The 15,261-nt window shown below is 46.8% G+C and overlaps 1 protein-coding gene across 7 annotated transcripts in view; it reads right to left on the bottom strand.

Annotated features, from left to right (window-relative positions):
• UBN1 (ubinuclein 1) overlaps positions 1-15,261 on the bottom strand; it is a 37,955-nt gene that overhangs the window by 5,205 nt on the left and 17,489 nt on the right. For all 7 annotated transcript variants that reach the window (XM_036824474.1, XM_036824475.1, XM_036824476.1 and 4 more), the window contains 8 exons: positions 14,364-14,434; positions 12,508-12,637; positions 12,213-12,331; positions 11,946-12,074; positions 11,618-11,761; positions 3,037-3,087; positions 2,894-2,936; positions 554-1,777 (listed from right to left, as the gene is read on the bottom strand). In XM_036824474.1, coding sequence (XP_036680369.1) covers positions 554-1,777; positions 2,894-2,936; positions 3,037-3,087; positions 11,618-11,761; positions 11,946-12,074; positions 12,213-12,331; positions 12,508-12,637; positions 14,364-14,434 — 1,911 coding nt within the window. The remainder of the gene's footprint in view (positions 1-553; positions 1,778-2,893; positions 2,937-3,036; positions 3,088-11,617; positions 11,762-11,945; positions 12,075-12,212; positions 12,332-12,507; positions 12,638-14,363; positions 14,435-15,261) is intronic.

Genomic DNA, 15,261 nt, shown 5'->3' with positions numbered 1-15,261 from the left:
GAAAAAAATAAGCTCGCTCTCATTTCCCCAACCTGCATCCAAACTTCTTGTAATCACCTACAGGCAAACCTCATTAACCACTGGACTCTGTCAAATCGCCTTTGTCTGACCTACAGAGTCTTTCCAAACCCAATCAAAGGATCATTCTTAGAAGGTACTGATCTTCCTAGGGCATGAATATCTCCACATAATTAATGATCTGAGAGACAGTATGCATTTCATTTACTTGCTTGGAGAGATGGACAGGCAGGAGGCTATGAAAGGAAAGTTTTCTAGCTCATTCTATGCCATCCAGATCCATAGCCTCCCTGCAAACATGGTGCTGACCAGTCCTTTCCCTCCACTTGTCCTCCCAAGGAGAAGTTTCAGGCTCTACTGGGAGTCCTGCCACCAGAAAAGTAGAAACCTGGAAACAGGAAGCCCGGTCCTCCTTCCAATTTCCGGGCTCTGTTCCTACCTGACCTTCAGCGTCAGATCTCACTCTCTGACCAGAACAAGGCCAGCGGCCCTGCCCACAAGGCCCACGAGGAGAGGGCTGCTTCAAGATACTCACTGGCAAGGAGGTAGACGATGTCACGCTGCTCACCGCACTGGGCTTCAGGGAGGAGGTCAGTAACTTGGCCACTCCCTGGGTCCCCCCACTAGAATCTCCATTTGGACCACCTGGAGGGGCCACCAGGGTCAACTTCTGGGAAATAGGCGGTTTTTTCACTGCAGAGCCTGGGATGGGCCGGCTGGCGGACTGTCCTGTGGAGGGAGGCTGCACAGCAGGGAGCAAGCTCCCGGAAGCAGAGCTCTGGACTGGTGCTCCTCCAGAGGAAGAGCTGCCAGAAGAAACCCCGTGCTTGGAGATAGAGCCGGCAAAGGGACTGTTCTTGTAAGACGGCCCTGAAGAGCTGGCTGAGTGCTGTTTTGCTGGATGGCTCAGGGCAGTGGAGGACGAGGCTGGGGTCTTATGAGAGCTGCTGCTGGAGGCTGGTGTGCCTCCTGAAGACACTGGCGTGGAAGGATGGAAGCTCTGGCTTTTGGTAGCTGTCTTGACGAGCTGGAGGAGGGAACGGTGACACTGAGGGGAGGCAGGCTTTGGGCCCTGAAGCTTATTGACAAACGGAGCTGGCGGGGTGAAGCTCTTCTGCTGTTGAGTGCCTGCATGAAAGACTTTGACCTGGGGGCTGGGCACAGGAGCTCCTGCCTGGGGTGCGTGAGACGTCCGTGGCAAACTGTGGTGCTTTGCTTTGGACTGCTGCACTTCTGGCAGGCCCTTGCTGAGGGTAGCCTGACAGGACAGTTCTTTGTAGCCAGAACTCTCTGGTTTTTTCTCCTGAGAGGACTGCCCCAGTGCCAGAGCCTGTTCAGCCAGAAAATTGAGGGGTGACTGCAGGGAGCTAGAGGGTGGTGGGGCAGAAGAAGGGCTGGGCTTCGGAAAGTTCCTTTTTTCTTCCGTACATAAAACACCTGTGACTTTCTCTGCAGGCACTTTTGAGGGTGCAGGCAGTGTGAACTCAGAGCTCCCGCTGGCTCTGCTGTTCAGTACAGCCAGTTCCTTGGACACAGCCTCCAACGAGGAGGCCGAATTACGGATCAAGTCTCCATCCAACGAGTCCTCCACGTTGATAGGAGCAGGATTAGCAAGGCTGCCAGATGCCTGGGATGAGAGCTCCCTGTTTGCAGCCCCAATGCTCAGGCCTCCTCCCAGGTGTTCTGAAGGCAAAGCAAGGGGGCTGCCAATCTGGCCTGATGGGACGGAAGCCTTTTTATCAGGCTTAGTCAATGATTCCTAAAGGAAAGCAGAAAGGCCGATGTTTACAAATGTCCAAAGATGCCAACACTGGCCCTGCTGACAGGACATACGCATGAGAATACAAGACAAAGCAGCAGGCTTTCCTGTGGATCACAAAGCCAGGGAAGAAAGGAGCAGGTGCTAAGCATGTGTGAACTTGGAAATGCCGCAACCCCGCCACCCTCTGCCCACGCCTGGGGCTGGGGCTGGGCTGACCCAGGCACGCACACACACCTCCACAGGGAAACTCTTCGCTCTGTTTCTGAAAAACTACAAGACTCGAGCAAAGAGATGTTCTCCTTATTGGCCCTCATACTACCTCAGTGCTCCTAGCCACAATCAGAAAATGACGTGGGGCAGGGGAACTGCCTTAGTTTTCTTTCCCTCCTTGGTTTCCCCGGCACCTGTCTCCTCCGTGGGCTCAGGAACAGGGTCTGTCCTGTCACTCCCGCCTCCCGAGCACTTGGTGCAGTGAGTCTTAAGGATGTTGGAGGAACTCAACAGACTCTTAGGAATAACTAATCTGCATGCTTGTTCCCTTGGACTGTTCAGGTATGGTGAAGTGCACTACAAAGACTCAGGAACTGGCAAGAGTTTTGGTGAAATGGCAATTTTTACTACACTGAGATCTCTGCCACATCAAAGTCGTCTCACAGTCTCTAATTTCCAACCGTCGCGGTCCCCTCCACGTCTGCTAGCCAACTGGACAAAGCCTCCCGCCCTGCCCGGGGCAGATCCAGGCTCACCTGCTCTTCACCAGGATGGTGCTCCTCCATAAGAGATTCGGACAATTCACACTGTGACGCTTTCACATTTGCAAGGGCTCACCACTCCTCAGAGGGCTGTCAGGAGGACCTCACCTGACCCCCAACGACCCCAGGAACTGGCCAGGTGGGTGCTGTTTCCTAGAACTGGGGCTGAAGGGCACTAGTGGCCCGACTCAGGTCTCTGCCCTGCCGACCCCAGGCCACTCCTGTGGGCCAGGCTGCCTCTTGGTACAACCTAATCCCAAAGAGCTATCCCCACAAGACCAGCAAAGTTCAATGAGCTGCCAGGAGCATGGCTGCAGAGAGATAAGAAAAGATGACATGTGACCTGGGCAGGCTGACTCACCTTCACCTTCATTTTGGAAGAGGCCATTACTTTCTTCTTGGCCCTGTTCAAAGGAATGAACACAGGAAAGGTTCAGAGGAGATCCACGAAGGAGATAAAAATGCCAGTAGTCCTGACAAGTGAAAAAACACTGAGACACTCACAGGATTGACGTCAGGTGCCCGTGGCCTCGTCTGCTCTCCTTAAACAGAGTCCTGGAACAAACAGAGAACACTGGGAAGTGTGCACAAGTCCCCTGAAAGCAGACTCTGCTTTCAGAGCCTTGTCACCTCCCTGGTACTCAGCGGCTGTCACTCATTAAATGTCAGTGGGCTGGTGACAGGGCCTTAGTAGCTGCGCTGGCCACCTGAAAGCCAAGGAGCTAGAATTCACCAAAACAAGCTATGGGTCTGCCCCCAAACCTCTCACAGTGATTTTTCCCTAAAGTCAGGAGCACTTTCCTTACTGCCTATTCTCATCCCTCTCCAAAAGTAAAAATGTGAAGTGACCCATGGCATTATCTTTTCCCAGAGAAACAACAAAAATTTCTTTACGCCCTCCCCTATGTACCTTCAGGAGTCCAATCTATAAGTGACAAGAGCAATTCTATTTACAGGGACACTGAGACAAGAAAAGGCCTGCCCAACCAAGAACACTCACTAGCTCCAAGAGGAGGGTCCTGGGAACACGGCTGAGTAGGAAGCACCAGGAATGGTCTGCCCACCTGGACAACACTACCCTGGCAGAATCCACCTGACGGAACTATTCTGTAACTCTAGAGGCTGTTCAAGGCTTACAACTTCCAGGGGAAGACTTAGATGAGTAAACTGTGGTTAATTTCAGGTCTCAACACAGTAGCAGCTGCCCATCCCCCACCCAGCGGCCTGTGCAGGTGTTCCTGGAGCAGCTTGCACACAGCTTGTGGAAACAAGCATGGGCAAAAAGGACCCTGGTCTCCAAAGATGAGGGATCTGTGCTCTGATGGCTGATCACTGCTTCTGATTACAGAGGTGGGAGGTGCACTCAGCTGTTGTTGTTGCACCTCGGGCTGAAGTGACTGCCAGGGGATTTAAAGGGCTGGCACCACCTTTTAACCTCCTCTTTTTCTGATTTTCCCCTTTCTGGTGTCAGACATTAAAGAAAAAAAAAAAAAAAAACTACCTACATGGGAAAAATTAGAAAGTGACTGCATGTACCAGCAAAAAGCTCAGAAATGACGTAAGAGTAACACACTAAGTTCACACATCAGGCTGATCCTCAACACAGCGACAACCTACAACAACAACAACAACAACCGATAAGCAAAAACAGTGTATAAAAAAAAGCAATCCCTATAGAAGTGGGAGAATCTGATTTCCAGAGTTACCACAATATTAGATTCAAATGTCTGGTGTTCAACAAAAAATCACAAGGCACACAAACAAACAGGAAATATGTATGGCCTGTTCAAAGGAAAAAAAACAACTCAACAGAAACTGTCCCTGAAAAAGACCAAATGGCAGCACGGAGCAACTAAGCCTGTGTGCCACAACTGCTGAGCCTGTGCTCTAGAGCCCGTGAGCCACACTATAGAGCCCGTGGGCTGCAACTACTGAAGCCCACGTGCCTAGAGCACGTGCTCTGCAACAAGAGAAGCCCCAGCAATGAGAAGCCCGCACACCGCAATTAAGAGTAGCCCCCACTCGCCACAGCTAGAGAAAGCTCTCACGCAGCAACGAAGACCCAATGCAGACAAAAATAAATAAATAAAAATTAAAAAAAAAAAAAAAAAAAAGACCAAATGGCAGATACACTAGACAAAAACAACTGTATTAAAGCTGCTCAAAGAACTAAAGGAAGATGTGGAGAAAGTCAAGAAAATAACACATGAACAAAATGGAAATATCCATAAAGAGACGGGAAACCTGAAAAGAAACCAAAAAGAAATTCTGGAGCTGAAAAGTACAGTAACTGAAGTGAAAAATTCAGTAGAGGGGACTTCCCTGGTGGTCCAGTGGTAGAGAATCCACCTTCCAATGCAGGGGACGCAGGTTTGATCCCTGATCAGGGAACTAAGATCCCACGTGCCATGGGGCAACTAAGGCCGTGTGCCACAACTAATGAGCATGCAAGCCGCAACTAGAGAGCCCGTGTGCCGCAACTACAGAGCCCACATGCTCTGGAGCCTGTGCGCCACAAACAGAGAGCCTGTGTGCTGCAACTACTGAGCCTGCTCGCCACAACTAGACAGAAGCCCGTGGTGCATCAAAGATCCCGTGTACCGCAAAGAAGATCCCACGTGCTGCAACTAAGACCCAATGCAGCCAAAAATAAAATAAATAAAACAAATAAATATTAAAAAAAAAAAATTCAGGGCTTCCCTGGTGGCACAGTGGTTAAGAATCAGCCTACCAATGCAAGGGACACAGGTTCGAGCCCTGGTCCGGGAAGATCCCACATGCCGCAGAGCAACTAAGCCCGTGCGCCACAACTACTGAGCCTGTGCTCTAGAGCCCATGAGCCACAACTACTGAGCCCACGCGCCTAGAGCCTGTGCTCTGCAACAAGAGGAGCCACTGCAGTGACAAGCCTGCACACCACAACAAAAGAGTAGCCCCCGCTCACCACAACTAGAGAAAGCCCGTGCACAGCAATGAAGACCCAACGCAGCCAAAAATAAATAAAATTAATTAACAAAAAAAATTCAGTAGAGGGATTCAAAGGCAGTTTTGAGCAGGCAGAAAAAAGAAACAGTGAACGTGAAACAGGACAATGAAGATTATCGAGTTTGAGGAACAGAAAGAAAAGACTGAAGAAAAGTGAACAGAGTCAAGGGAACTGTGGGACAGCATCAAGCAGACAAGCACACACCAGCACAGCGTGGATGTCCCAGAAGGAGGACAGAGAAAGGGGCACAGAGAATAGTGAAGAAATAATGGCTGATAACTTTCCAAATGTGAAAGCAAACAATGTAAGTGTAAATACATGAATATAAACACCCAAGAAGCTTAAAAAACTCCAAGTAAGATGAACTCAAAGAGACCCACACCAAAACACATGATAATCAAACTTTCAAAAGCCAGAGGCAAAGAGAGAATATTGAAAGCACCCAGATATTATTGAGTCATCACACACAAGGGATCCTCAACAAGATTATCAGCAGATTTCTCATCAGAAACTCTGAAGACCAGAAGACAGTGGGCTGATATATTCAAAGTACTAAAAGAAAAATACTGTCAACCAAGAATCCTATATCTGACAAAACTGACCTTCAAGAGTGGGGGAGATATAAATCAACTATACTTCAATTAAAAAAAAAGTGGGGGACAAATTAAGACATTCCCAGATAGATAAAAGCTGAAGGAGTTCATGATCAAAAACTTACCCTGTAGGGCTTCCCTGGTGGCGCAGTGGTTAAGAATCTGCCTGCCAATGCAGGGGACACGGGTTCGAGCCCTGGTCCGGGAAGATCCCACATGCCATGGAGCAACTATGCCCGTGCGCCACAACTACTGAGCCTGCGCTCTAGAGCCTGCAAGCCACAACTACTGAGCCCACGTGCCACATCTATTGAAGCCCGCGCGCCTAGAGCCCGTGCTCTGCAACAAGAGAAGCGACTGCAATGAGGAGCCCGCACACCGCAAGGAAGAGTAGCCCCCGCTCACCACAACTAGAGAAAGCCCGCGTGCAGCAACGAACACCCAACACAGCCAAAAGTAAAAATAAATAAAATAAATAAATTTATTTAAAAAAAAAAAACTTACCCTGTAAGAAATGCTCAAGGGTCCTAAAGGTGAAATGAAAGGACACCAGACAGCACCTCAAGGCTACATGCACAAATAAAGATCTCAAAAAGGTGAATACATGACCATTAGAAAAGCTAGTGTTATAACAACAATGGTTTGTAACCACACTTTTTGTTTTCTACATCATTTAAGAGACTAATACATTTAAAGAAAAAAAATTAGTTTAAGGGACTTCCCTGGTGGTACAGTGGTTAAGAATCTACCTGCCAGTGGAGGGGACGCAGGTGCGATCCCTGGTGGGGGAACTAAGATCCCACATGCCACAGGGCAACTAAGCCAGCACGCTGCAACTACTGAGCCTGTGCGCCTCAACTAGACAGCCCGCGTGCCACAAACTACAGAGCCCACGTGCTCTGGAGCCTGCGTGCCACAACTAGAGAGAAGCCCATAGGTCACAACCAGAGAGACGCCCTCGTGCCGCAACAAAGAGCCCGCGCACCGCAACGAAAGATCCCGCATGCCACGAGGATCCCGTGTGCCACAACTAAGACCCGACGCAGCCAATAAATAAAATAAATATTTTTTTTTAAAAAATTAGTTTAAAAGCTATTATTACTGTACCTTTGGTTTGTAACTCCAAATCTTGTCTTCTACAAAACTTAGGAGGCATTTAAAAAACTATTAGTTTGGGCTTCCCTGGTGGCACAGTGGTTAAGAATCTGCCTGCCAATGCAGGGGACACGGGTTCGAGCCCTGGTCTGGGAAGATCCCACATGCCGCGGAGCAACTAAGCCCGTGAGCCACAACTACTGACCCTGCGCGTCTGGAGCCTGTGCTCCGCAACGGGAGAGGCCGCGACAGTGAGAGGCCCGCACACCGCGATGAAGAGTGGCCCCTGCTCACCGCAACTGGAGAAAGCCCTCGCACAGAAACGAAGACCCAACACAGCCATAAATAAATAAATAAATTAATTAATTAATTAATTAATTAATTAAAAAAAAAACTATTAGTTTATGTTTTGGGGCACACAATGTATAAAAATGTACTTTTGTGACAGCAGCAGAGCTGTTAAGGGGGCAGAGTTTTTGTATGTTGATCAACTTACAGAAGTAAGTCCCTTCTTATCAGTAATTACTTTAAATGTAAATGATTCAACACTCCAATCAAAAGACAGGGACTGGCAGAATAGATAAAACGCATGATCTAACTATATGCTATCTACAAGAGCCAAAGACCTGGGACTTCCCTGGTGGCGCAGTGGTTAAAAATCCGCCTGCCAACGCAGGGAACACGGGTTCGATCCCTAGTCCTGGAAGATCCCACATGCCATGGAGCGACTAACCCTGTGTGCCACAACTACTGAGCCCGCGCACCCTAGAGCGCATGTGCCACAACTCCTGAGCCCACACGCCGCAGCTACTGAAGCCCACATGCTCTAGGGCCTGTGTGCCGCAACTAATAAGCCTGCATGCCGCCACTAATAAGCCCACATGCTGCAACTACTGAAGCCCACGCACCTCACAAGAGAAGCCACTGCAGTGAGAAGCCTGCACACTGCAACCACCAAGAGTAGCCCCTGCTCACCAGAACTAGAGAAAGCCTACGTGCAGCAATGAAGACCCAACGCAGCCAAAAAAAAAAAAAAAAAAAAAAAAAGAGCCAAAGACCTGAGATCCAAAGACAAGAACAGATTAAAAGTAAAAGGATGGAAAAAGATACTCCATGCAAATAATAACCAAGAGAGCAGAGGTGGCTATCTTAATATCAGACAAAGTAGACTTTAAATCAAGAAAGGTTACAGGGCTTCCCTGGTGGCGCAGTGGTTGAGAATCTGCCTGCCAATGCAGGGGATACGGGTTCGAGCCCTGGCCTGGGAAGATCCCACATGCCGCGGAGCAACTAGGCCCGTGAGCCACAACTACTGAGCCTGCGCGTCTGGAGCCTGTGCCCCGCAACAAGAGAGGCCGCGATAGTGAGAGGCCCGCGCACCGCGATGAAGAGCGGCCCCCGCTTGCCGCAACTAGAGAAAGCCCTCGCACGAAACGAAGACCCAACACAGCCAAAAATAAATAAATACATAAATAATCCTTCCCTCTACTTAAAAAAAAAAAAAAAGGTTACAAAAGATAAAGAAGAATATTATATATTAATAAAAAGTTCAATACAGCAAGAAGATATAACAATTATAAACATTCATGCACCTGACGGACCATTAAAATACAATATATGAAGCAAAAACTGACGGAACTGAAGGGAGAAATAAACAGTTCTACAATAAAAGCTGGACAGATATAGACAGATACAGAACATTCTACCCAACAACAGATACAGACAGATACAGACAGATCGAGAACATTCTACCCAACAACAACAGCACACACATTCTCAGGTGCACATGGGACATTTCCCAGCATAAACAATATGTTAGGCCACAAATGAACTCTCAGTAGATTTTAAAAGATAGCTATCCACTGGGAAATCAGCTCGGTGCTTTGTGACCACCTAGAGGGGTGGGATAGGGAGGGTGGGAGGGAGACGCAAGAGGGAGAGGATATGGGGATATGTGTATACATATAGCTGATTCACTTTGTTATACAGCAGACACTAACACAACACTGTAAAGCAATTATACTCTAATAAAGATGCTAAAAAAAAATAATAAAAAAATAAATAAAAGAAAGCTATCATAAGAAGTATCTTCTCTGTCCACAAAGGGATGAAGTTAGAAATCAATAACAAAAGGAAAACTGGAAAACTAACAAAATTGTGAGGAAAAAACAAATGGCAGATACACTAGACAAAAACAACTTTTAAGAACACACTTTTAAACAATCAATGGATCAAAGAAGAAATCACAAGGAATATTAGAAAATACTTAAAAGACAAATGAAAATAAGAACACAACATACTAAAACCTATGGGACAAAGTGAAAAGTGGTGATAAGAGGGGAAATTTAGGGACTTCCCTGGTGGCACAGTGGTTAAGAATCCGCCTGCCAATGCAGGGGACACAGGTTCAAGCCCTGGTCCAGGAAGATCCCATATGCCACGGAGCAACTAAGCCTGTGCGCCACAACTACTGAGCCCGCATGCCACAACTACCGAAGCCTGCACGCCTAGAGCCTGTGCTCCGCAACAAGAGAAGCCACCGCAATGAGAAGCCCACACACTGCAATGAAGAGTAGCCCCTGCTCGCCACAATTAGAGAAAAAGCCCATGCACAGCAACGAAGACCCAATGCAGCCAAAAATTAATTAATTAATTAATTAATTAACTTTTAAAAGAAAAAGAAAAAAAGAAACAAGAAAGGTCTCAAATCAACAACCTAACTTACAACTTAAGGGAGTGGAAAAAGAACTAAACCTAAAGCTAGCAGAATGAAGGATATAATAAAGATTAAAGCAGAAATAAGCAAACTAGAGAATAAACAATAAACATAGTTATAGGTCTATTCAGATTTGCTATTTCTTTGTGATTTAGTCTTGGTAAGTTTTGTGTTTCTAGGAACTTGTCCATTTCATCTAGGTTGAAAGACACTATCCAAAGAGTAAAAATGCAACCCACAGAACAGAGAAATATTTGGTAATTATGTATCTGATAAGGGATTAATATCCAGAATATAAAGTGAACTCCTAAAACTCAACAACAAAAAAACAAGCAAACCAATTAGAAAATGGGCAAAGGACTTGAATAGACATTTCTCCAAAGAAGATATACAAATGTCCAGTAAGTACATGAAAAGATGCTCAACATCACTAATCATTAGCAAAGCGCAAATCGAAACTACGAGACACCACCTCATACCCATTAGGATGGCTACTACCAAAAAAACAGAAAAAAGTGTTGGTGAGGATGTGGAGAAATTGGAACCCTGTGCACTGGTGGTGGGAATGTAACAAGATAACAGCTGCTATGAAAAACATTATGATGAGGCCTCAAAATATTAAACACAACATCACCATATGATCCAGTAATTCCAGTTCTGGGTATATATGTAAAAGAACTGAAAGCAGGGTCTCGAAGAGATATTTGTATGCCCGTGTTCATAGCAGCATTATTCACAATAGCTTAAATGTGGAAGCAACACAAGTACTATCAACAGATGAATGGATAAGCGAAACGTATACATACAGTAAACATTATTCAGCTTTAAAAAGGAAGAACATTCTGACACATGCTGTAACATGGATGAACTCTGAGGACATTATGCTAAGTGGAGTAAGCCAGACACAAAGACAAACACTTTGTATAATTCCACTTATATGAGGTACTTAAAGTAGTCAAAATCATAGAAACAGAAGAATGGTGGCTGCCACCGTCTGTGGGGAGAGGGAAATGTGGAGTTAGTGTTTAACGGGTACAGAGTTTGTTTTACAAGATGAAAAAAGTGATGGAGATGATGGTGGTGATGGTTGCATACCAATGTGAGTGTATTTAATACCACTGAACTGTGCAATTAAAGATGCTAAACTTACATTAAGTGTATTTTACCACCAAAAAAAAAAAAAATTTTTTTTTCTAAAGAACACTAGTTCCAGGTAACTTTCTCTGTGTATTGCAGACATAGTCCATTCGTGGGAAGCTATATAACACAAAGTAGCCTGTGAGGAAAGTCTGGCACTTAACTCTAAGAAGTAGTCACCCCTGCCAGTTGCAAATAAGAATTCTGTTCAGAACATTAAAATGTTCCTAACACGAATCTGTCTCTCAACTTCTTCTAGTAGGAGCCATTATCTCAGGAAAGGGCAGGTTGAAGTGGGATAAGCATACAGCCAACTTTGAACTGAAGTGGGATAAAGAATGACAAAGACAAAACCCCACAGATAACTTCCCTCTTCTAAGGGAGATGGAGAAGCCCCCAGTCGCTCAGGTGAAATCAGAGTCGAGTCCACTAGCCGGTGACTCTCTGAGGGTGGGGCTCTGGGGCCTGGTGCAAAAGAATCACTCAGACATCTCTTTACCGCAAGAACGCTCCACCCTATGGTCACACTGACCACACTGGCTGCTCGTGGGCCCTCACCTGGCCTGCATCCAGCCTTTGGGCCAGAGAGGTTTGACCTCAGCATCCAGAAATGCCTTCACGTAGTCCTCCCAGGATTGGGCCTTGTTCCTCTCCAGGTCATAGCTCTCCAGTTTGATCTTCACCACCTGACAGAGTAGCTCCCTGAAGAGTGGGCAGAAGTCAGAACCTTTAAACTACCCCAAATGCTTCTTCAAGGTTTCAATCATGTGCTTTCACCAGCCCTGATTAAAGTAAATGATTCTAACCTTCATTAGAAATACGGGAACATGCTCAGACACTGGCCCCACAAACCCTCCACTGAGGCAAGGTCCCAGTTTGGGCACACCTGATTTCATCATTCCACTGGAATTTCTTCCGGGGTCCCATTATCCTCCTGCCCCCCTTTTCTTCATCTTCTTCCTCATCAGAACAAACCCGTTCTCTCTGCTCCTTGTCTTTCTCCTCTTCCAGCATCCTAGGAGGTAGAAAGAATTAGGCGGGACTCTAAGGTCACTGCAGAACTGCTTCCTTCTGCCCACCATCTCCCCCCACCCCCCAGGACTTCTAAGAAAAGGAGGTCAGAATGCTGCAGGGAGTGATGGGACACACTTACTTAGCGACCTTGGCTTGCGTGTGTGCCTGGCATTCATCCTGGTACTTGGCCATCTGTTCTGGCATTGCCCTGCCAATGGCTTCCTTAAGCTTCTGGAGAGGCTCCTTCAGACGCCCCCCCTGCGGACAGCAGGACATATCATAAGTCTGGTTTATGCATCACTTCTTACACTGAGCACACACTATAGGAATAATCGCACGGAGGCAGCGCAGCAGCAGATGTGGCATCTATGAAGACTCCATCACCCACTCCGCTGCACCCCGAAGCCAAGGGGCTCCACTGCAAAGTCACCCACCTGTTCACAGAGGTGAAGTTTTCGTGCGCGCTTGACCAAGGTGTCTTTGCTGCAGGGCAGGAAGGAAGCAAGGTAGGCATATACCCCGGAACGGGTCTGGCTGCTCAGCTCCCGGGTCTGCGCCTCTATGCTGAAGAACAGAGCAGAGTTATTCACCGCAGCTCCTTTCGTCTGCAGGAGCCAAGAGCAAGCCAAGCCTTATCTCGCCTGTCACAGTGTAAATGAGCAGCCAGCACAACAGACCTCCAGCAGTCACCAGACCCAATAAGCTTGGTTAGGTAGAGTGGGTCAGGCTCTCAGGTCAAAGACAAGACCAAGTCAAAGGTGTCAAGAGGGCTTCCCTGGTGGCGCAGTGGTTGAGAATCTGCCTGCCAATGCAGGGGACACGGGTTCGAGCCCTGGTCTGGGAAGATCCCACGTGCCACGGAGCAATTAGGCCCGTGAGCCACAACTACTGAGCCTGCGCATCTGGAGCCTGTGCTCCGCAACTAGAGAGGCCGCGATAGTGAGAGGCCCGCGCACCATGATGAAGAGTGGCCCCCGCTTGCCGCAACTAGAGAAAGCCCTCGCACAGAAACGAAGACCCAACAAAGCCAAAAATAAATAAATAAATAAATAAATAATTAAAAAAAAAAAAAAAAAGGTGTCAAGAAAACAGAGCCTAAAAGAACAAGGTCTGAATTTCTGAGTTTCATAAACAAAGAAAGCATAAATGCTTTCAAACTGGAAGGTAATTGAGTTACTTGGGGTCAACAGGAAATACCTTCCAGCAGAGTTTCTTTTTTTTTCCATTTCCAAGTTCTGTCCCTGACTAGGTAGTCAGGGAAATCCTCATCCCTCCAGTGTCCCCATCTAGATGAGCAGAACACAGTCTGTCTTCAATCCCTTGAGTTCTCTGTATCTGGCACGCTCCAGGAGACAAACCCCTCATCTGTGCTGACTCTCAGGTGCTCCCTGACCCAAGTGGCCAGTCTCCATTCTGGGCAGGCAAGGTCCTTTGCTAGAACGTTCCCTAGTCTTGACAACTGTTCTTACATGTGCAAAATCCTCAGCTGCTGAGCAATAAGCTTCCTCTGCTACATGATGCAACCAGGAGAGAAGGTGGCAAAGCTGGAGGGCCAGGTACAAAGAATCTGGTTTGGATTTATACACGTGGAGGCTTTTTTTGTTTTTGTTTTTTTTTTCTTTTTAATCCAATTCATACAGTGTGATGTCTCCGAGGTTGGGGTGTTTGTTAGACGGGCTACGGGATGATGAGCACTGGCCTTGGGAGCAAAAGTGAGAATAAGAGGAGAATGACCAGGTATGCTGAGGAGTGCCCCAGGAGGGCAGGGCCTTGCCTGCACCAAGCTGTCTCTTACTTTTCCCAGAGATGGGCAAGCAACGCCTTCTCTCTCCTCTCATCTCACGCGTAGCACAAAATCCTCTTCCAGCACACCATGACTATTATGTACAGTGTTCTAATAATGTCTGCTGCCTAAGATTAGTATGGTCTATCATTTCCTAGAGACAAACATTTGATGTCCCCCGCCACTGACCTTTTTTATTTTTGTATTTATGTATGTATGTATGTATGTATTTATTTTTTGGTCTTGCCTAGCGGCATGCGGGATTTTAGTTCCCCAACCAGGGATCGAACCCATGCCCTCTGCAGTAGAAGCTCAGAGCCCTAACCACTGGACTGCCAGGGAATTCCCCCGACCCTTTTTAAAAGAATAAGAATAAATAAAAACCAATTTTTAAAAATCTCATCAGTGCTTTCCTATCCCATACATAGTTGAATCGTACTCCCAATTTCCCCCAGACTGCTGAACCCAGGCATGGTAACAGCAGATACAAAGAAACAAGATACTCACTCTAAGAGGATGCCATTAATATCCTGGGTGAAGAACTTCTGTCTGCTTTCTCCCTCAGCAGCTCTGGCAGCCTGGTTCACAGTAGACAGTAACATCCGTTAGTGCACTTTCCCCGCAAGGCCCTCACCCTCACCCACAGGCCTACAGAACACCTGATGATAAAATCCTCACCATGCCCTTCCCTACTCAGCCCTAATCCCAGATTAAGTTCACCTATGATCTCTGTATGCTCCAGAAGTGGTACATCCAGCTCTTTTCACATGCTGCTGAAGCATCTACGGACTGTCCCTTCTTCCCAGGACTTGAAACAACAGTCACATAAAAGAAAATCAGAGTCAAGGGAATCATGAAGCATCTGATGCAGCCAGCAAGCTAACTCCTGTGCCCAGCACTCTATCATCTAAACTGTGAGCTGGAATCTCCATACATCTACAGTACCAAACAATCAAGAACTTTAACAAACCTGCAGTATTTGAAGGTCTTTAGCAAACAAAATAATGATAATAGTAATAATAGCAACAATAATAATATGCTGCTTTGGCATTTAAGGACTATAATTCTTTGAAAATTCATAATCTAATTAGGGTATATCATGAACTCTATTACTCAGACCACTGGAATGACTAACATACCTGACTACCTATTAACACAAGATAGAGCAGGTTGCTATACAGTGTTTTGCTTCCCATGAGTACACAGTTAATAACACCCTGGATGGCAAGCCTGGAGACTCCTGAAGCAACCACAGTGGGCAACCAGGGCACCGAATGCACAAGTGAGGAAAGCAAACTGCAAAAGCCTGAACCAGTGGTTCTCTATTTGGCTGCACACTGGAAGTACCTTACAGCTTTCCCCACCCTAGACCCATCACATCAGAATCTCTGGGGAATAATGTATT

The sequence above is a fragment of the Balaenoptera musculus genome, chromosome 15, assembly GCF_009873245.2.
Source record: "Balaenoptera musculus isolate JJ_BM4_2016_0621 chromosome 15, mBalMus1.pri.v3, whole genome shotgun sequence".
NCBI lineage: Eukaryota > Metazoa > Chordata > Mammalia > Artiodactyla > Balaenopteridae > Balaenoptera > Balaenoptera musculus.
This window is presented reverse-complemented; position numbering and strand designations above follow the sequence as displayed.